General features: G+C 42.7%; 1 protein-coding gene across 11 annotated transcripts in view; it reads right to left on the reverse strand.

Annotated features, from left to right (window-relative positions):
• The window catches only part of mycbp2 (MYC binding protein 2), a 339346-nt gene that overhangs the window by 213609 nt on the left and 101741 nt on the right, over positions 1-23996 (reverse strand). For all 11 annotated transcript variants that reach the window (XM_076264226.1, XM_076264236.1, XM_076264232.1 and 8 more), the window contains 3 exons: positions 22341-22615; positions 18611-18832; positions 16523-16714 (listed from right to left, as the gene is read on the reverse strand). In XM_076264226.1, coding sequence (XP_076120341.1) covers positions 16523-16714; positions 18611-18832; positions 22341-22615 — 689 coding nt within the window. The remainder of the gene's footprint in view (positions 1-16522; positions 16715-18610; positions 18833-22340; positions 22616-23996) is intronic.

Genomic DNA, 23996 nt, shown 5'->3' on the forward strand with positions numbered 1-23996 from the left:
GGTGAAATTAATCATGAGACTGTCCTCAATCAGTGTGCCAAATTTCACAACTTTTTACCAGACGGTTCTATGGGCTGCCATTGACTTCCATGGCGGAAGAAGGTATAATAATAATAAGAAAATATAGCTGCAAGCAGCAATGAGGGGGCCAAGCAGAATAGGCTGGAGTAGCCACGGCGACAAGATAGAACTCAGCAGACATCCGCGATCAACACTTTCAACTAGTGTCACATCAAAACATAACTGATTTTGTAGGGCTGAAACAGGGCTGAGAATTGCCACCGCCTCCGCCAGCCAGCCCCCCATCTAATCACCCCTGCCCATCCCACCCCGTCCTGCCCCTCCCCGCCCTTGCACGCACGCATTAGAATGAACTGGATGGAACATGTTGTCATCAGTTTCACATCAAAAAATAAAGGATCGATGAAACACATCAGCAACTACAGATCAAAATGCAAAATTGCAGCAACCTCTACAGGTCAAAGGTCACCAAATGTTTTGTGCGTCCTCCTAATGGGGTCATGAATCTATGTAGTAAGTTTGGTTATGATACATGGCAGGGTTGCTGAGATATGAGCTCACTTCCTGTTTGGCGGCTTCGCCATCATTTTTGATTGGCTGTTATGGAAGAATGCTTTTGTCAATTGTTCCAGAAAGCAACATATTGATAAGTTATGGTCTGAAGATAGTCTGTGCCAATTTTGGTGAAGATCAGATGAAATTTGTGACCTGTGAAAACGTTTTGATGTTTTTGATTAAATCCAATATGGCGGCCGAATCAATTATGATGACATCACAAGTTGGCCTGGGTTGGCCTAAGGACGTCCAACAGTATTACCTGAAACCACTAGTGCATTTTAATTCTAAGCACAACAGCAGCTACAGGCCAAAAGGCATGTTTCTTAATTACAGCGCCCCCTAGAGGTCAAAGGTCACCAGATTTCTTGAGTGTCCCCCTGATTGGGTGTTGAGTCCATGCACCCAGTTTGGCTTTGATACATGCAAGGGTTGCTGAGATATGAGCTCACTTCCTGTTTGGCGGCTTCGCCGCAAATTTCGATTGGCTGTTACAGCCGAACGCTTCTGTCAATTGTTCCAGAAAGCAACGCACTGATAAGGCATGGTCTGAAGATGGTCTCTGCCAATTTTGGTGAGGATCCGCTGAAATTTGTGACCTGCGAAAACTTGTACGTGTTTTTGATTAAATCCAATATGGCGGCCGAATCAAGTACGATGACATCACAAGTTGGCTTGGGTCGGCCTAAGGACCTCCAACAGTATTACCAGACACCACTAGTGCATTTTAATTCTAACCACAACTGCAGCTACAGGCCAAAAGACATGTTTCTAAATTACAGCGCCCCCTAGAGGTCAAAGGTCACCAGATTTCTTGAGCGTCCCTCTGATTGGGTCCTGAGTCCATGTACAAAGTTTGGTTATGATAGATCAATGGGTTGCTGAGATATGAGCTCACTTCCTGTTTGGCGGCTTCGCCGCAAATTTTGATTGGCTGTTACGGGCGAACGGTTTTAGTTCCGAAGACGAAAAGGAGTATCTTTTGTGAGGCTTGGTCTGAAGATCATGTGTGTCAGGTTTGGTGTCGATTGGACAAAATTTGTGACCTGTGAAAACTTTTTAGTGTTTTTGATGAAATCCAAAATGGCGGAAAAACCATCATGGCGGAAAATGACGTCATAGGGTGCGTTGAACTCGGCTTGGTCCAAGGATTCCAACGATACCTCGTTTTTGACAATCGGCCATACGGGTCAAAAGTTACGTGCGTGAACGCACGTCCAACTTTGGCCCGTTGGTGGCGCTAGAGCGCTTGAGGTGCCATCATGAAACCTGGTGACATTAATCATGGGACTGTCCCTAATCAGTGTGCCAAATTTCACAACTTTTCACCAGACGGTTCTATGGGCTGCCATTGACTTCCATGGCGGAATAATAATAATAATAAGAACAAATAGAAACACAATGGGTGCCTTCGCAGCTTCGCTGCTTGGCCCCCAAATATAGCTGCAAGCAGCAATGAGGGGGCCAAGCAGAATAGGCCGGAGTAGCCACGGCGACAAGATAGAACTCAGCAGACACCCGCGATCAACACTTTCAACTAGTGTCACATCAAAACATAGCTGATTTTGTAGGGCTGAAACAGGGCTGCCACCGCCTCCGCCAGCCAGCCCCCCTCACCTAATCACCCCTGCCCGTCCCACCCCGTCCTGCCCCGCCCTTGCATGCACGCACGCATTAGAATGAACTGGATGGAACATGTTGTCATCAGTTTCACATCAAAAAGTAAAACATCAATAAAACACATTGGCAACTACAGATCAAAATGCAATATTGCTAATTGCAGCACCCCCTACAGGTCAAAGGTCACCAAAGTTTTTGAGCGTCCTCCTAATGGGGTCATGAATCCATGTAGTAAGTTTGGTTATGATACATGGCAGGGTTGCTGAGATATGAGCTCACTTCCTGTTTGGCGGCTTCGCCACCAATTTCGATTGGCTGTTACGGGCGAATGCTTTTGTCAATTGTTCCAAAAAGCAAGATATTGATAGGTTATGGTCTGAAGATGGTCTCTACCAATTTTGGTGCGGATCCGCTAAAATTTGTGACCTGCGAGAACTTGTACGTGTTTTTGATTAAATCCAATATGGCGGCCGAATCAATTATGATGACATCACAAGTTGGCTTGGGTCGGCCTAAGGACCTCCAACAGTATTACCAGACACCACTAGTGCGTTTTAATTCTAAGCACAACAGCAGCTACAGGCCAAAAGGCATGTTTCTAAATTACAGCGCCCCCTAGAGGTCAAAGGTCACCATATTTCTTGAGCGTCCCCCTGATTGGGTCCTGAGTCCATGTACAAAGTTTGGTTATGATAGATCAATGGGTTGCTGAGATATGAGCTCACTTCCTGTTTTAAGGCTTCGCCGCAAATTTTGATTGGCTGTTACGGGCGAACGGTTTTAGTTCTGAAGACGAAAAGGAGTATCTTTTGTGAGGCTTGGTCTGAAGATCATGTGTGTCAGATTTGGTGTCGATTGGACAAAATTTGTGACCTGTGAAAACTTTTTAGTGTTTTTGATTAAATCCAAAATGGCGGAAAATCCATCATGGCGGAAAATGACGTCATAGGGTGCGTTGAACTCGGCTTGGTCCAAGGATTCCAACGATACCTCATTTTTGACAATCGGGCATACGGGTCAAAAGTTACGTGCGTGAACGCATGTCCAACTTTGGCCTGTTGGTGGCGCTAGAGTGCTCAAGTTGCCGGTATGAAACTTGGTGAAATTATTCATGAGACTGTCCTCAATCAGTGTGCCAAATTTCACAACTTTTCACCAGACGGTTCTATGGGCTGCCATAGACTCCAATGGCGGAGGAAAGATGTTAAATAATAATAATAATAATAAGAAATCATAGAAACACAATGGGTGCCTTCGCAGCTTCGCTGCTTGGCCCCCAAATATAGCTGCAAGCAGCAATGAGGGGGCCAAGCAGTATAGGCCGGAGTAGCCATGGCGACAAGATAGAACTCAGCAGACACCCGCGACCCTTTCAACAACTGTCACATCAAAACATAACTGACTTTGTAGAGCTGAAACAGGGCTGAGTATTGCTTCCACCTTCGCCAGCCAGCCCCCGCCCCACCTAATCACCCGTGCCTGTCCCACCCGTCCCGCCCCACCCTGCCGTTGCATGCACGCATTAGAATGAACTGAATGGAACATGTCATCAGTTTCACATAAAAAAATAAAAGATCGATAAAACACATTAGCAACTACAGATCAAAATGCAATATTGCTAATTATAGAGCCCCCTACAGGTCAAAGGTCACCAAATATTTTGAGCTTACTCTTAATGGGGTCATGAATCTATATACTAAGTATGGTTATGATACATGACAGGGTTGCTGAGATATGAGCTCACTTCCTGTTTGGCGGCTTCGCCACCAATTTCGATTGGCTGTTACGGGCGAATGCTTTTGTCAATTGTTCCAGAAAGCAATATATTGATAGGATATGGTCTGAAGATGGTCCCTGCCAATTTTGGTGAGGATCCGCTAAAATTTGTGACCTGCGAGAACTTGTACGTGTTTTTGATTAAATCCAATATGGCGGCCGAATCAATTATGATGACATCACAAGTTGGCTTGGGTCGGCCTAAGGACCTCCAACAGCATTACCAGACACCACTAGTACGTTTTAATTCCAAACACATCAACAGCTACAGGCCAAAATGCATTTTTTCTGATTGCAGCGCCACCTAGAGGTCAAAGGTCACCACATTTTTTGAGCGTCCCCCTGATGGGGTCCTGAGTCCATGTACTAAGTTTGGTTATGATAGATCAATGGGTTGCTGAGATATGAGCTCACTTCCTGTTTGGCGGCTTCGCCGCATATTTCGATTGGCTGTTACGGGCGAACGGTTTGATTTCCGAAGACGAAAAGGAGTATCTTTTGTGAGGCTTGGTCTGAAGATCATTTGTCTCAAGTTTGGTGATGATCGGACAAAATTTGTGACCTGTGAAGAATTAGTTTCACTTTCACTAAAATCCAAAATGGCGGAAAATCCATCATGGCGGAAAATGACGTCATAGGGTGCGTTGAACTCGGCTTGGTCCAAGGATTCCAACGATACCTCATTTTTGGCAATCGGGCCTACGGGTCAAAAGTTACGTACGTGAACGCACGTCCAACTTTGGCCTGTTGGTGGCGCTAGAGTGCTCGAGGTGCCGGCATGAAACTTGGTGAAATTAATCATTGGACTTTCCCCAATCAGTGTGCCAAATTTCACAACTTTTCACCAGACGGTTCTATGGGCTGCCATAGACTCCAATGGCAGAGGAAAGATGTTAAATAATAATAATAATAATAATAAGAAATCATAGAAACACAATGGGTGCCTTCGCAGCTTCGCTGCTTGGCCCCCAAATATAGCTGCAAGCAGCAATGAGGGGGCCAAGCAGAATAGGCCGGAGTAGCTACGGCGACAAGATAGAACTCAGCAGGCATCCGCGATTAACACTTTCAACAACTTTCACATCAAAACATAACTGACTTTGTAGGGCTGAAACAGGGCTGAGTATTGCCACCGCCTCCACCAGCCAGCCCCCCCCCCACCTAATCACCCCAGCCCGTCCTACCCCGCCCTGCCCTACCCTGCTCTTGCACGCACGCATTAGAATTAACTGGATGGAACATGTTTTCATCAGTTTCACATCAAAAAATAAAAGATTGATAAAACACAACTACACATCAAAATGCAATATTGCTAATTGCAGCACCCCCTACAGGTCAAAGGTCACCAATTTTTTTGAGCGTCCTCCTAATGGGGTCATGAATATATGTAGTAAGTTTGGTTATAATACATGGCAGGGTTGCTGAGATATGAGCTCACTTCCTGTTTGGCGGCTTCGCCACCAATTTCGATTGGCTGTTACGGGCGAATGCTTTTGTCAATTGTTCCAGAGAGCAATATATTGATAGGTTATGGTCTGAAGATGGTCTGTGCCAATGTTGGTGAAGATCAGATGAAATTTGCGAAGTGCGAAAACTTTTTGATGTTTTTGATTAAATCCAACATGACGACCGAATCAATTATGATGACATCACAAGTTGGCCTGGGTTGGCCTAAGGACGTCCAACAGTATTACCTGAACCCACTAGTGCATTTTAATTCTAAGCACAACTGCAGCTTCAGGCCAAAAGGCATGTTTCTTAAATACAGCGCCCCCTAGAGGTCAAAGGTCACCAGATTCCTTGAGCATCCCCCTGATTGGGTCCTGAGTCCATGCACCCAGTTTGGCTTTGATACATGCAAGGGTTGCTGAGATATGAGCTCACTTCCTGTTTGGCGGCTTCGCCGCAAATTTCGATTGGCTGTTACAGCCGAATGCTTCTGTCAATTGTTCCAGAAAGCAACGCACTGATAAGGCATGGTCTGAAGATGGTCTCTGCCAATTTTGGTGAGGATCCGCTGAAATTTGTGACCTCCGAAAACTTGTACGTGTTTTTGATTAAATCCAATATGGCGGCCGAATCAATTATGATGACATCACAAGTTGGCTTGGGTCGGCCTAAGGACCTACAACAGTAGTACCAGACACCACTAGTGCGTTTTAATTCTAAGCACAACTGCTGCTACAGGCCAAAAGGCATGTTTCTTAATTACAGCGCCCCCTAGAGGTCAAAGGTCACCAGATTTCTTGAGCGTCCCTTTGATTGGGTCCTGAGTCCATGGACTAAGTTTGGTTATGATAGATCAATGGGTTGCTGAGATATGAGCTCACTTCCTGTTTGGCGGCTTCGCCGCAAATTTCGATTGGCTGTTACACGCGAACGGTTATAGTTCCGAAGACAAAAAGCAATGCATTAATGAGCCATGGTCTGTAGATGATATCTGTGAAGTTTGGTGTCGATCGGACAAAATTTGTGACCTCTGATACGTTTTAAGTGATTTTGATGAAATCCAAAATGGCGGAAAATCCATCATGGCGGAAAATGACGTCATAGGGTGCGTTGAACTCGGCTTGGTCCAAGGATTCCAACGATACCTCATTTTTCAAAATCGAGCTAACGGGTCAGAAGTTACGTGCGTGAATGTATGTCCAACTTTGGCCTGTTGGTGGCGCTAGAGCGCTCGGGGTGCGGACTTGAAACTTGGTGAAATGAATCATGGGGCACTGCCTAATTAGTGTGCCAAATTTCACAACTTTTCACCAGACGGTTCTATGGGCTGCCATAGACTTCAATGGCAGAGGAAAGATGTGTAATAAATATAGCTGCAAGCAGCAATGAGGGGGCCAAGCAGTATAGGCCGGAGTAGCCACGGTGACAAGATAGAACTCAGCAGACACCCGGGATCAACAGGGCTGAAACAGGGCTGAGTATTGCCACCGCCTCCGCCAGCCAGCCCCCCCCACCTAATCACCCCAGCCCGTCCCACCCCGTCCTGCCCTGCCCTGCTCTTGCACGCACGCATTAGAATTAACTAGATGGAACATGTTGTCATCAGTTTCACATCAAAAAATAAAAGATTGATAAAACACATCAGCAACTACACATCAAAATGCAATATTGCTTATTGCAGCAGTCCCTACAGGTCAAAGGTCACCACATTTTTTGAGCGTCCTGCTAATGGGGTCATGAATATATGTAGTAAGTTTGGTTATGATACATGGCAGGGTTGCTGAGATATGAGCTCACTTCCTGTTTGGCGGCTTCGCCACCAATTTCGATTGGCTGTTACAGGCGAATGCTTTTCTTGGCCTGGGTCGGCCTAAGGACCTCCAACAGTATTACCAGACACCACTAGTACATTTTAATTCCAAACAGAACAGCAGCTACAGGCCAAAAGGCATGTTTCTTAATTACAGCGCCCCCTAGAGGTCAAAGGTCACCAGATTTATTTAGTGTCCTTCTGATTGGGTCCTGAGTCCATGCACCCAGTTTGGCTTTGATACATGCAAAGGTTGCTGAGATATGAGCTCACTTCCTGTTTGGCGGCTTCGCCGCAAATTTCGATTGGCTGTTACAGCCGGATGCTTCTGTCAATTGTTCCAGAAAGCATGGCACTGATAAGGCATGGTCTGAAGATGGTCTCTGCCAATTTTGGTGAGGATCCGCTGAAATGTGTGACCTGCGAAAACTTGTACGTGTTTTTGATTAAATCCAATATGGCGGCCGAATCAATTACGATGACATCACAAATTGGCTTGGGTCGGCCTAAGGACCTCCAACAGTATTACCAGACACCAGTAGTGCATTTGAATTCTAAGCACAACAGCAGCTACAGGCCAAAAGGCATGTTTCTCAATTACAGCGCCCCCTAGAGGTCAAAGGTCACCAGATTTCTTCAGCATCCTCCTGATTGGGTCCTGAGTCCATGTCCTAAGTTTGGTTATGATAGATGAATGGGTTGCTGAGATATGAGCTCACTTCCTGTTTGGCGGCTTCGCCGCAAATTTTGATTGGCGGTTACTCGCAAACGGTTTTAGTTCCGAAGACAAAAAGCAATGCATTAATGAGTCGTGGTCTGTAGATGATATCTGTGAAGTTTGGTGTCGATCGGACAAAATTTGTGACCTTTGAAGACTTTTTAGTGTTTTTGATGAAATCCAATATGGCGGAAAATCCATCATGGCGGAAATTGACGTCATAGGGTGCGTTGAACTCGGCTTGGTCCAAGGATTCCAATGATATCTCATTTTTGACAATCGGCAATACGGGTCAAAAGTTACGTGCGTGAACGCACGTCCAACTTTGGCCTGTTGGTGGCGCTAGAGTGCTCTAGGTGCCATCATGAAACTTGGTGACATTAATCATGGGACTGTCCCTAATCAGTGTGCCAAATTTCACAACTTTTCACCAGACGGTTCTATGGGCTGCCATTGACTTCAATGACGGAAGCGTAATAATAATAAATATAGCTGCAAGCAGCAATGTGGGGGCCAAGCAAATAAGCAGAAGTTGGGATTGGACTGGACTAAACTAAGATAGACTAGACAAGTCTGGATTGGAATGGACTGGATTGGAATGGGATTGCTGAGATATTAGCCTACTTCAAGTGATTGTTGATTGGATTGGATTGAATTGGATTGGATTGGGAATGGACTGGACTGGACTGAATTGGAGAGGCCTGGATTGGATTGGACTGGACTGGACTGGACTGGACTGGACTGGATTGGACTGGACTGGACTGGACTGGACTGGACTGGACTGGATTGGATTGGACTGGACTGGATTGGGATTGGGATTGCAGAGATATGAGCTTACTTCATGTGATTGTTGATTAGATTGGATTTAATTGGGCTGGACTGGATTGGATTGGATTGGATTGGATTGGATTGGATTGGACTGGATTGGATTGGGATTGGACTGGACTGGACTGAATTGGACAGGACTGGACTGGATTGGATTGGACTGGACTGGACTGGACTGGACTGGACTGGATTGGACTGGACTGGATTGGGATTGGGATTGCAGAGATATGAGCCTACTTCATGTGATTGTTGAATAGATTGGATTTAATTGGGCTGGACTGGATTGGATTGGACTGGACTGGATTGGATTTGATTGGACTGGATTGGGATTGCTGAGATATGAGACTACTTCATGTGATTGTTGATTGGATTGGATTGGATTGGATTGAATTGGATTGGACTGGACTGGACTGGATTGGATTGGATTGTACTGGACTGGACTGGATTGGATTGGATTGGACTGGAATGGAATGGAATGGAATGGATTGGATTGGATTGGGATTGGACTGGACTGAATTGGACAGGACTGGACTGGATTGGATTGGACTGGACTGGACTGGACTGGATTGGATTGGATTGGGATTGGACTGGACTGAATTGGACAGGACTGGACTGGATTGGATTGGACTGGACTGAATTGGACAGGACTGGATTGGATTGGATTGGATTGGAATGGAATGGAATGGAATGGAATGGACTGGATTGGATTGGGATTGGACTGGACTGAATTGGACAGGACTGGACTGGACTGGATTGGATTGGACTGGATTGGATTGGATTGGATTGGGATTGGACTGGACTGAATTGGACAGGACTGGACTGGATTGGATTGGACTGGACTGGATTGGGATTGGGATTGCAGAGATATGAGTTTACTTCATGTGATTGTTGATTAGATTGGATTTAATTGGGCTGGACTGGATTGGAATGGATTGGATTGGATTGGATTGGATTGGACTGGATTGGGATTGGACTGGACTGGACTGAATTGGACAGGACTGGATTGGATTGGACTGGACTGGACTGGACTGGATTGGATTGGACTGGACTGGATTGGGATTGCAGAGATATGAGCCTACTTCATGTGATTGTTGAATAGATTGGATTTAATTGGGCTGGACTGGATTTGATTGGATTGGACTGGACTGGACTGGATTGGATTTGATTGGACTGGATTGGGATTGCTGAGATATGAGACTACTTCATGTGATTGTTGATTGGATTGGATTGGAATGGAATGGAATGGAATGGAATGGAATGGACTGGATTGGATTGGACTGGACTGAATTGGACAGGACTGGACTGGACTGGATTGGATTGGACTGGATTGGATTGGATTGGATTGGGATTGGACTGGACTGAATTGGACAGGACTGGACTGGATTGGATTGGACTGGACTGTATTGGGATTGGGATTGCAGAGATATGAGCCTACTTCATATGATTGTTCATTGGATTGGATTTAATTGGACTGGATTGGATTGGATTGGACTGGATTGGATTTGATTGGACTGGATTGGGATTACTGAGATATGAGACTACTTCATGTGATTGTCGATTGGATTGGATTTAATTGGATTGTACTGGACTGGATTGGATTGGACTGGATTGGATTTGATTGGATTGGATTGGGATTGCTGAGATATGAGCCTACTTCATGTGATGGTTGATTGGATTGGATTGAATTGGACTGGATTGGATTGGGATTGCTGAGATATGAGCCTACTTCATGTGATTGTTGATTGGATTGGATTGAATTGGACTGGATTGGGATTGGGTCTTGAGTCCATGTACAAAGTTTGATTTCAATCCATGAAAGCGTAAGATTTGAGCCTAATTCATGTCATAGTTTTCCCTAGTGGTCAAAAGACACCAAATGTATTGTAGCTATTCAGGATGTGTTCATGAGTCCACGTACCAAGTTTGGTGTTGATACGAGAAAGTCTTGCTAATTATGGCACCCCTAGTGGTCAAAAGTCACCAAATGTATTGTGCGTCCTCAGGTTGTGACCACGAGTCCACGTACCAAGTTTGAGGTTGATACGAGAAAGTATTGCTAATTATAGCGCCCCTAGTGGTCAAAGTACACCAAATGTTTTGTGTGTCCTCAGGATGGGGTCCCAAGTCTATGAACCAAGTTTGGTTTTGATATGTGAAAGCGTTGCTGAGATAGGAGCTAACTTCCTGTAACTCTAGCGCCCCCCTAGTGGTCGAAGGTCACCAAATTGATTGTGTGTCCTCAGGGAGGAGTTCCAAGTCCATATACCAAGTTTGGTTTTGATATGTGAAAGTGTTGCTGAGATATGACCCTACTTCCTGTGATTATAGCGCCCCCATAGTGGTCAAAAGTCGCCAAATTTATTGAGCCTTCTCCTAATTGGGTCCTGAGCCCATGTATCGAGTTTGGTTTTGATACATGAAATCTTGGCTGAGATAACAGTTCACTTCCTGATTGGCGGCTTTTCAATTTTGATTGGTCGTCACGGCCGACCTGTTTTGAATAAAGGTCAAAAAAGCAATGCGTTTGTGAGACATGGTCTGAAGATCATCTGTGCCAAGTTTCATGAAAAATGGATGAAATTTGTGACCTGTGAAAACTTTTAAGTGTTTTTGATTTAATCCAATATGGCGGTCCAATCAATTATGTTAATGTGAAAAGTTGATATGTGTCAACCTAAGGCCCTCCCAAAGTATTAACAGAGATAACTAATATGTTTTAATTTCAAACACATCACCCCATAGAGGCCAAAACATACTTTTGTTAATTATAGCGCCACCTGTAGGCCAAAAGTCATCAAATTTATTGAGCCTCCTCCTAATTGGGTCCTGAGCCCATGTACTGAGTTTGGTTTTGATATGTGAAAGCCTTGCTGAGATCTGAGTTCACTTCCTGTTTGGCGGCTTCGCCGCCAATTTTGATTGGTCGTGACAGGCGACCAGTTCTGAGTATGGGTGTCAAAGGCAATGCAATTATGAGGCATGGTCTGAAGATCATCTGTGTGAAGTTTCGTGAAAATTGGATGAAGTTTGTGACCTGTGAAAACTTTTAAGTGTTTTTGATGAAATACAATATGGCGGAGGTCCAATATTGTGGAAAGTACCGTAATAGGAGTTATTGAACTCAGGTCCGTCTAGGGGTTCCAACTGTATATCGATGTTCAAAATTGGACATGCGGTTCAAAAGTTAAGTGCATGGATGCAACACCAACTTTGACCCATTGGTGGCGCTAGACTGCTTGGGGTTCAGACTTGAAAATTTGTGAAATGGAATATGGGAATGTATGGAATGAATGTGCCAAATTTCACAACTTTTTACTGTACGGTTCTATGGGCTGCCATAGACTTCAATGGCAGCGGAAAGATGTGTAATAATAATAATAAGAAAAGGTAGAATCACTATGGGTTGCCGCGCAGCTTCGCTGCTTGGCCCCCAAATATAGCTGCAAGCAGCAATGAGGGGGCCAAGCAGAATAGGCCGGAGTAGCCACGGCGACAAGATAGAACTCAGCAGACACACGCAATCAGCACTTTCAACAAGTGTCACATCAACATAACTGATTTTGTATGGCTGAAACAGGGCTGAGTATTGCCACAGCCTCCGCCAGCCAGCCCCCCACCTAATCACCCCTGCCCGTCCCACCCCGTCCCGCCCCGCCTCGCCCTACCGCGCACTCATTAGAATGAACTGGATGGAACATGTTGTCATCAGTTTCACATCCAAAAATAAAAGATCGTTAAAACACATCGCAACTACAGATCAAAATGCAATATTGCTAATTGCAGCACCCCCTACAGGTCAAAGGTCAACATATTTTTTGAGCGTCTTCTTAATGGGGTTCTGAACCTATGTAGTAAGTTTGGTTATGATACATGGCAGGGTTGCTGAGCTATGAGCTCACTTCCTGTTTGGCGGCTTCACCGCAAATTTCGATTGGCCGAATGCTACTGTCAATCGTTCTAAAAAGCGATGCACTGATAAGGCATGGTCTGAAGATGGTCTCTGCCAATTTTGGTGAGGATCCGCTGAAATTTGTGACCTGCGAAAACTTGTACGTGTTTTTGATTAAATCCAATATGGCGGCCGAATCAATTACGATGACATCACAAGTTGGCTTGGGTCACCTTAAGGACCTCCAACAGTATTACCAGACACCAATAGTGCGTTTTAATTTTAAGCACAACTGCAGCAACAGGCCAAAAGGCATGTTTCTTAATTACAGCGCCCCCTATAGGTCAAAGGTCACCAGATTTCTTGAGCGTCCCCCTGATTGGGTCCTGAGTCCATGTCCTAAGTTTGGTTATGATAGATGAATGGGTTGCTGAGATATGAGCTCACTTCCTGTTTGGCGGCTTCGCCGCAAATTTCGATTGGATATTTCGGATGAACGGTTATAGTTCCGAAGACAAAACACCACAACTTTTGTGAGACTTGGTCTGAAGATCATGTGTGTCAAGTTTGGTGACGATCGGACAAAATTTGTGACCTGTGAAGTTTTAGTTTCACTTTCACTAAAATCCAATATGGCGGAAAATCCATCATGGCGGAAAATGACGTCATAGAGTGCGTTGAACTCGGCTTGGTCCAAGGAATCCAACGATACCTCATTTTTGAAAATTGGGTCAACGGGTCAGAAGTTACGTGTGTGAACGCAAGTCCATCTTTGGCCTGTTGGTGGCGCTAAAGCGCTTGAGGTGCCAACATGAAACTTGGTGAAATGAATCATGGGACTGTCCCAAATCGGTGTGCCAAATTTCACAACTTTTCACCAGACGGTTCTATGGGCTGCCATTGACTTCAATGGCAGAGGAATAATAATAAGAAAACTAACAAACACAATGGTTGCCTCGCAGCTTCGCTGCTTGGCCCCCAATAAATATAGCTGCAAGCAGCAATGAGGGGGCCAAGCAGTATAGGCCGGAGTAGCCACGGTGACAAGATAGAACTCAGCAGACACCCGGGATCAACAGGGCTGAAACAGGGATGAGTATTGCCACCGCCTCCGCCAGCCAGCCCCCCCCACCTAATCACCCCAGCCCGTCCCACCCCATCCTGCCCTGCCCTGCTCTTGCACGCACGCATTAGAATTAACTGGATGGAACATGTTGTCATCAGTTTCACATCAAAAAATAAAAGATTGATAAAACACATCAGCAACTACACATCAAAATGCAATATTGCTAATTGCAGCACCCCCTACAGGTCAAAGGTCACCGAATTTTTTGAGCATCCTCCTAATGGGGTCACAAATATATGTAGTAAGTTTGGTTATGATACATGGCAGGGTTGCTGAGATATGAGCTCACTTCCTGTTTGGCGGCTTCGCCACCAATTTCGATTGGCTGTTACGGGCGAATGCTTTTGTCAATTGTTCCAGAGAGCAATATATTGAAAGGTTATGGTCTGAAGATGGTCTCTGCCAATTTTGGTGAGGATCCGCTGAAATTTGTGACCTGCGAACACTTATATGTTTTTTTGATTAAATCCAATATGGCGGCCGAATCAATTACGATGACATCACAAGTTGGCTTGGGTGAGCCTAAGGACCTCCAACAGTATTACCAGACACCACTAGTGCGTTTTAATTCTAAGCACAACTTCAGCTACAGGCCAAAAGGCATGTTTCTTAATTACAGCGCCCCCTAGAGGTCAAAGGTCACCAGATTTCTTGAGTGTCTCTCTGATTGGGTCCTGAGGCCATGCACCAAGTTTGGCTTTGATACATGCAAGGGTTGCTGAGATATGAGCTCACTTCCTGTTTGGCGGCTTCGCCGCAAGATTCGATTGGCTGTTACAGCCGAATGCTTCTGTCAATTGTTCCAGAAAGCAAAGCAATGATAATGCATGGTCTGAAGATGATGTCTGCCAATTTTAGTGAGGATCCACTGAAATTTGTGACCTGCGAAAATTTTTACGTGTTTTTGATTAAATCCAATATGGCGGCCGAATCAATTACGATGACATCACAAATTGGCTTGGGTCGGCCTAAGGACCTCCAACAGTATTACCTGACACCACTAGTGCATTTTAATTCTAAGCACAACTGCAGCTACAGGCCAAAAGGCATGTTTCTTAATTACAGCGCCCCCTAGAGGTCAAAGGTCACCAGATTTCTTGAGCGTCCCCCTGATTGGGTCCTGAGTCCATGTACCAAGTTTGGCTTTGATACATGCAAGGGTTGTTGAGATATGAGCTCACTTCCTGTTTGGCGGCTTCGCCGCAAACTTTGATTGGCTGTTACGGGAGAACGGGTTTAGTTCCGAAGACAAAAAGGAATAACTTTTGTGAAGCTTGGTCTGAAGATTATGTGTGTCAGGTTTGGTTTTGATCGGAGAAAATTTGTGACCTCTGAAGACTTTTAAGTGTTTTTGATGAAATCCAAAATGGCGGAAAATCCATCATGGCGGAAAATGACGTCACAGGGTGCGTTGAACTCGGCTTGGTCCAAGGATTCTAACAATACCTAATTTTTGACAATCGGATCAACGGGTCAAAAGTTACGTGCGTGAACGCACATCCAACTTTGGCCTGTTGGTGGCGCTAGAGCGCTCAAGGTGCCGGTATGAAACTTGGTGAAATTAATCATGAGACTGTCCTTAATCAGTGTGCCAAATTTCAGAACTTTTCACCAGACGGTTCTATGGGCTGCCATTGACTTCAATGACGGAAGCGTAATAATAATAATAATAATAATAAGAAAACATAGAAACACAATGGGTGCCTTCGCAGCTTCGCTGCTTGGCCCCCAATAAGAAAACATAGAAACACAATGGGTGCCTTCGCAGCTTCGCTGCTTGGCCCCCAATAAGAAACAGTAGAAACACAATGGGTGCCTTCGCAGCTTCGCTGCTTGGCCCCCAATAATAAGAAATCATAGAAACACAATGGGTGCCTTCGCAGCTTCGCTGCTTGGCCCCCAATTAAGACATCTCATCCTGAAAACAAGCAAATTTGTCTGCCAGTGTGTTGAGTAAATTTGTCTTGATAAGACTCCTTAAAATAAGTCAGCGCTAGGTAAGTCTTTTCATACTTAAAACAATAGCAAATAGATTTTTTTGATCTTAATACATACCTGCAAACTCAGAAGGGCTGAAAAAGGTGACATATTTCCAAAAGTCTCACTCCAGACTATGGGAAGTTGACCCCCCCCCCCCCCCATTTTGATTTAAAACAGCGATTTTCGCCGAAAAGCGACTAGTTTGCAGGTATGTTTGCAGGTCTTATTAACACTTGGTTGGATTTCATGTTTTGCAGTGTAACCCAAGTGTTATTGAAAATGAAATCTAGCCAAGTGTCATTAATTAATCTTATATTAAGACCAAAAAATCTATTTTGTATTGTTTTCAGTATAGAGACTTACCTAGCGCTCTCTCGTAAGATTATTTGTCTTAATTAAAGAAGACTTATTTTAAGGCGTCTTATCAAGACAAATTTACTCAACACACTGCCAGACAAATTTGCTTGTTTGTAGGACAAATTTGCTTAAAGCACTGGCAGACAAATTTGCTTGTTTTCAGGATGGGACGTCTTAAAATCATTCTTAAATTAAGTCAAATGATTTTACGAGAATGTGCTAGGTAAGTCTCTTTATACTGAAAACAATACCAACTAGATTTTTGAGCTTGATATAAGATTAATAATACTTGTTTTTTAAATACTTGATTTTATTAAAGAAGCAGTTTTTGCAGTGTAAGATTAATAACACTTGGTTAGATATCCGTTTTTGTATTTTTCCCAGAGAAATTCTCACCTCGGAGCCAAGAGCTGAGGCAGTAAGTTCACTGACGATGCTGGCCAGCAATCCACAGGTATTGGACACCAAGTGAGGGGAGAAGAGCTCTACTTCTTTCCTCAGGCTCTTCCTTACTGGCAGCACCACAATCACCAACATTTTCTCAAGAACCTCACGGAAACTTGTCATACCCATTAAGTTTTCTTCATTCTGTACAGAAAAAAGAAGACATTTCCAACTGTGCAGTGACTTAAGTGACATATCTCAATCAATCAATCAATCAGTTTGGAACAGCAGGAAGAACAGCTGCGATTGGATAAGGCTTTGCATGTCCTTCATTGAATATGTGCAGACTCTTTATGCTGGCCCTTATGAGTCCATCCAGTTCACCCATGCAGTGACAACTCAACGCATACATACGTAGTGTATAAGTGGACAGTACTATTTGTGTAATTAATGTAGATGGAGGAAGACTGTGGATTTTATGTTTTACTGTGAATGACACTGCAAAAACTGCTTGTTCTAAGCAAGTGTTATAAATGTTATATTCTAAAAATCTAGTTGGTATTTTTTTTTAGTATAAATACACTATCCTATCACTTTCTCATCATTTGACTTAATGTAATAAGAGATTTACTTATTTTAAAACATATTATCAAGAAAACAAGCAAATTTGGCTGTCACTGCATTAAGCAAATTTGTCTTAAAAACAAGCAAATTTGACTGCCAGTGCTAAGCAAATCTGTCTCAAAAACAAGCAAATTTGGCTGGCAGTGCTAAGCAAATTTGTCTTGATAAAACATCTTAAATTAAGTCAAACACTTACTAAACTAAAGTCAAAATCATCTTAGGAGACAGTGCTACACACAGTAAGTCTCTTTATACTGAAAACAATGCCAACTAGATTTTTTTTATCTTAATATAAGATTAATAACACTTGGTTAGATTTGATTTTTTCCAGGGTAATCTGGTCATGGATACACATTCCTACTCCACTAGAGGTAGTGGCCCGCCAAGCATTAGGTTATCAGGCGGCTCGGTATTTTTTTCCTGCAATGGAGACGACGTTGGTTAGCTTTACTGCAAACTCCTTTTCTTATCAAGAAATTTTTTTTCAGTGCACTGGCAGCCAAATTTGCTTGTTTTTAGGACAAGTTTGCTTAACGCACTGGCAGACATATTTGCTTGTTTTCAGGATGAGACGTCTTAAGTCAAATGATTTTACGAGAACACGCTAGGTAAGTCTCTTTATACTAAAAACAAAACCAACTACATTTTCTGGTCTTGATATAAGATTAATAACACTTGGTTAGATTCAATTAGATAAGCAGTTTTTGCAGTGTGAATGTTACTTTTAAAACAGACGACTGGTAGCTCTGTGAATTAGGTGTCATATTAGGTGACATTCAAATATGTTATTTTGTTGGCTTTTCGATGATTGTTGCTGCTGTACCATGGAGGACAGGCCTATTATGAATTTTGTCCATCACTGATGGTAGGCTTTGGTAAAATAACTTCAATCACAATGGAAATATCAAACTGCAAAAAATGAAATCTAACCAAGTGTTAATAACCTTATATTAAGATAAAAAAAATCTATTTGGTATTGTTTTTAGTATGAAAAGACTTACCTAGTGCTCTCTCAAAAGATCATTTTGACTTAATTTAAGAAGACTTTGAATTATTTTAAGGAGTCTTATCAAGACAAATTTACTCAACGCACTGGCAGACTAATTTGCTTGTTTTCAGGATGAGACGTCTTAAAAGAAGTTAAGCTCTTCTTAAATTAAGTCAAATGATTTTACGAGAAAGCGCTAGGTAAGTCTCTTCATACTAAAAACAGTACCAAATAGATTTTTTTGATGAGATTAATAACACTTGGTTAGATTTCATTAGATTAGCAGTTTTTGCAGTGTACATGTATATGTGTGCATAGATAGTTTGGCTATGTGTGGTACTGTACAGTCTCTCCAACATCTCCCTTTATTTTTACCCCCCCCCCCCCCCCGTGTTTATTTATTCCTTTTATCCTTGCACTACTGGAACTGTGGCACAAGAATTTCGCTGTATTGCAAAGCATATGCAACAATAAAACTTGAAACTTACATGGCTGAGCTTCTCCATATGTGACACCAGCAGTGGGAAACGGTGAGCAAGAGCGGAGTCATTCTCTGTGCTCACCTGCTTGACCAGTGAGCGAAGTAGTACCTCGCCATCATAAGCAATTGGAAGAATAGAGGTCAGCTTCACTGAAGAATTGCACAATGCTGACATCACTGCTGCGAGCAGACGGCTGCTTGAGGTACGGAAATTTGCCTCTTGGATATCCTAGGGTGAAAGGACAGTGGGAGAGAGCAGGGTCAGAAACTTAACATGAGAATCTTAACATGAGAACTGGCTTATTAAGGTAAACAGGCAGAGGTGTATCTCTGTCATCATGTTCATGTTGTCAGACAATTCTAATTAAAATGTTGGCTTGAGCTTGGTCTGTGGTCAAAACAAGTGGTTTTCCTTTAATTGAGTTACACACACCAGCCAAATTTGGCTTGTGTAGCTGAAGCTATATAACTTTAAACTGAAACTATACTATGCAAAAACTGCAATGCAAAATCTGCTTATCTAATAAAATCTAACCAAGTGTTATTAATCTTATATCAAGATAAAAAAATGACATTTGAAATTATGGTATTGAAATTAAATTTAATTGGTATTGTTTTCAGTGTAAAGAGACTTACCTAGCCCTTTCTTGTAAAATCAATTGATTTAATTTAATGAGTTTGATTGACAAATGATCTTTTGAGAGAGCACTAGGTAAGTCTCTTCATACTAAAAACAATCCCAAACATATTTTGATCTCAATTACAGAATAGACAAAGACAGAATAGCAAAAGGGCTATAATAAATATATAAGTTAAGATAATATGCAACTGAAACACAGATCAGTGATCAGGTCAGGTATTCCAAGAAAACTAGCTACATACAGCTGTAATAGGCATTAGCACAGATAACATTGATATTATCAATATATCTACATTCCTAGTCCAATTTGCATCTTTTGAATTAAAAAAGTTTTCTTTCAGAAACAAGAACATTTCTAAATGATTCCAAACTGTTAGGGGCCATTAGGGGTCGACCAATTATCGGCCGGGCCGATTATTAGGGCTGATATTTAGCATTTTTATAATAATCGGTATCGGTAATTTTTCCCACCGATAAGCCGATATTGAAATGGATAAAGAATGAAACGCGCTACTTTGTCTGTAAAGCGTCTCTCACTCCCTGCATTTGCTACTATGTGGTCGAGAGCATTGTCCCACCCACTACATCATCTGATTTGTTAGTTAGCACGAATGCAGCCAATCAGGATCAAAGACTGAACACAGAGAAAGTTTAGGATTCTCACTGAGGCAGACTGACTGGGCTTCAGCTGTAGGCCTACGGAGCTATTTTTCGAAGGTAGCCTAAGGAAGGTACCTTACATTGCTGAAGTTGCAATGAATCACAATCATCTACACCAGCGTTTCTCAAACTGTGGGTCGCGCCCACTAGTGGGTCGCGGTGGGGCGCGAACTGACGTGAAAAACAGGAGTTTTTTTAATTTATTTTTTTATCTGTAGCCTAGGCCCAGGTAGCACCCGATGCGCAATTGACACCCTGTGTTATTCATAGGGAAGCGCTCGTGTCAAGACAGCTAAGTTAGTCCCGACCTGAATGAGTTTTTGAACAAGGTTGTGAGAGTGGTGAATTTCATCAAAACCCGGCCCTTAAAAGCGCGTCTATTCTCCACACTTTGCGAGGAGATGGGAGCTGACCAAAAGGCTGTACTGTTTCACAGCGAGGCAAGGTGGCTTTCCCGAGGTAAAGTGCTGTCGCGCGTGTTTGAGCTCCGAGTCGAATCTGCAAGCACGTTCACTAATGAACATTTCTTGACGAAGCTGGCCTATCTTAGCGATATATTTGGAAAGCTCAATGAGTTAAATCTCCAGTTACAAGGCAAAGACAAGCACCTACTGTACCTCACCTAGCAGATAAGATTACTGCATTCACCAAAAAACTTGAGGTATGGGACAGGCGCCTCGATCGCGACAGTATTATGCCTTTGAGAATCTGAGTGAAATCGCTGAAACGTCTGATTCGGGAGCCACTCTTGTGATCCCATGTATTAAACAGTAGGCCTACATCACATCCCTGCAAAGTTTATTTCAAAAATATTTCCCAACCAGCAGTGCTCAGTATGACTGGATTATGGATCCATTTAATGCAGCATGTTGATATTTCATTGAATATATTGTACAATGCTGTAAAATATTGGCCTATGCTTCCTAATATGTTGCTGGAAAACAGAAATATGTGTGTTTAATTTACAATTACACATTATGTATTTATTTATTATTATATCTGCAGCACCAGCTGATTTTAACTCTGCTGAAGAGGATATTTAGAACTTATCATTATTTCAATAAATTTGACAATTTTAAGCTACCACGTTCTTAGAGCGATGAGGGACAGGTGGGGCTCGAAAATGCCCCCTTGATCAAAGTGGGGAATGAAAGAAAAAGTTTGAGAACCACTGATCTACACTGAAGTTACAAAAACACCACTTTGTAAGCTATTGTCTCTTTGATCCGGATCAATAAGTAAAGCTCCCCCTTCCTTCATTTAGCGAATTCCCGATTGATGCACGTTAGTGATATGCTGTTTGCTGAAGTTGCAATGCTGTTTGCTGAAGTTGCAATGAATCACAATCATCTACACTGAAGTTACAAAAACACCACTTTGTAAGCTGTCTCTTTGATCCGGATCAATAAGTAAAGCACCCACTTCCTTCATTTAGCGAATTCCCGATTGATCACGTTAGTGATATGCTGTTTAGCCTACTAGTTACAAACTCGGGTGCTGCGCGTCGCGTGTTCTTTGCCTCCGACTCGTCCATTAATTGTGAATAACGGGACACCTTGGCGGACGTTATCCCTTAGGCCTACATAGAAGACAAGTCCTAAATTATGCGATAGCGAACGTCAAAAAGTCTTGTTGCTCCTTTTTGAAACGGACTGTCAGAAAAGACCAGGCTACAGGCACCCAGGGCCAGCCGTAATTTAATCCGACCTGAAGTAAATTGCGTCCTGAGCTGGCTTTTAACGTGCCTTTTAGGCTCACAAAAGTGTAGCTTAAAGCCTACATATGGACACAAATTGCATGCTTAAATAGCCTAAAAACTATTTTAAAACTGTTTTGTTAAACTATTCAACCGTAACACTTGCCATTACACATGCACCTCTTCCTCTCCCTCTCCCTCTCGTACACTCACACACACGATGGCAAAGCATCCTCTTTGTGACAGGTCCCTTAACATAGTTAACAAGCCCATTGTGTAGGCCTAGTCTATGAAAATAATTGCTATCACTCAGCTCTTGGATTAACATCATACACAGGATTTACACATTGTGATGCAAGTTGATAGACAATTGTGTATCAAAAGAAGAAAGGAAAGTTTGCATAATTAAATGCTTTTGAATGATTTTTTTGCAGCATATCACCTTCACTATCTACCCTCCTTTTTGAAAACTGACATATCGGTTATCGGCCTCCTGTTTTGGTAATAATTGATATCGGTATCGGCCCTGAAAAAACCATATCGGTCGATCCCTAATGGCCATGCACATTAACATTCCTTGGGCAGTCAAACCCAATGTCAAGATTCAAATTAAAACAGTAACAACGTCAAAATAACAGGTAGGAGAAGGACTACTCTCAACAATCCGCTACACAAAATAGGAAATAGTAAAAACAGGGAAAAAAGCTATTTGTCGTGGATATAAAAATTCCAGCCAAATACCTGATCCAGGCAGTTGAGCAGGTCACACAGGCAAGCCCACTGTAGAGCAGGGGTGGGGTAGAAAGAGTGAAAACAGGCGGTGAAGGTGTTGTGGCATTCCTGCAGTACAGCTTCCAGTAGTATGAGAGGCTGGCTGAGGTAGCCCTGTGGGTCATTATCTAGCTTGGTCAAGCAGTTGTCCATGCCCTCCGACAGGATCTTCTTCAGTAAGGTGCGTGTCTTACCCACACATTCTGCCAGCTTGCTTGACTCCTCTACCACGGCCTTTGAGGTGGCTGAATGAAGTGAATGATAAGAGGTTTTCATTTTACTTTTGAGGGAAGAAGGGAAGATTATAAAGACTCCAGATCAAGATCCATTTATTATCTCAGTTTAAGGATTTTGTGTCAGTCAAATCTCAGGACATTTTAAAGCCTACAAAACATTTTTTATGCATTTTTTAAAAACAAATTTAACCATTATGCATACATGTAGAATATATTCGATCAATATGATGATGATGATGGACAATATTTTAGAATATTGTTTTACAACACTTATTGAAGTGCACATTAGGGCAATTTCATCAGAGAGGCCCCTGAACAAGCAATCTTAAATGACCAAATGTATTTAAAAATGTGATCAGACTCTGACACTCTCTCAATCAGGTGATCAATGAACCCAGGACAGGCTATTTCATCTGTGTGTGCAATGCAAATATAAAAGTAAAAATAAAAGCCATGACAAAGTTCACTTCTAAACAACAACAACAACAACAACAACAACATCTAGATGTACCGAAGAGCGGTACAAAATATGACCGCCGCCCAGTCCTTTACATTGTCTGCAAAAATAAATCACACTTGTCAATTCCGCCAAAACCAATGACAGAATCCAATTGGACAGTATACAGGTAAATCTGTCATAATGAACACACTCTAATAAGTGCTAATCACAGTGCTAACAAAATTTAACCAAATGTTATTAATCTTATATCAAGATTAAAAAAAATAGTTGGTATTGTTTTCAGTATAAAGAGACTTACCTAGCGCTTTCTCGTGAAATCATTTGACTTAATTTAAGAAAAAAAATTGACTAATTTTAAGACATCTCATCCTAAAAACAAGCAAATTTGTCTGCCAGTGCATTGAGTAAATTTGTCTTGATAAGACTCCTTAAAATAAGTATTTTTAAATGAAGTCAAAATGATCTTTTCCGAGAGCGCTAGGTAAGTATTTTCATATTAAAAACAATACCAAATATATTTTTTGATCTGAATATAAGATCCTGTGTGTGTGTGAGTGTGTGTGTGTGTGTGTGTGCGTGTGTGTGATCTCTCATTTTTAACTAAGTGGCGCTATACATCAGATATCCAGAGTGGATATACACGCAGCACCATGGCTCACAAAGTAACAAAATGACATTGTATGTTACCTTAACCCACAATGACATCATTTGTCACATCAGAGCAATCCCACCCAAAAAGGGTGAATTCTTAAAGGTAGAACACCCAGTGATACCTGTCATCTACACTCTTCCCAAGATACATAAAGGTTAAGACACCCCCGTAAAGGGGAGGCCTATTGTAAGTGGGATAGGGAGTTTAACGGAGAACATCTCCGCCTATGTGGACCACTTCATTAAGCCTGCAGTGGTCACCCTTCCATCATATGTGAG

This window comes from Alosa pseudoharengus, unplaced genomic scaffold (assembly GCF_046254945.1).
Source record: "Alosa pseudoharengus isolate Yale_2024_CS ecotype anadromous, Long Island Sound unplaced genomic scaffold, YU_APseudo_1.1 YU_APseudo_1.1_scf_3, whole genome shotgun sequence".
NCBI lineage: Eukaryota > Metazoa > Chordata > Actinopteri > Clupeiformes > Clupeidae > Alosa > Alosa pseudoharengus.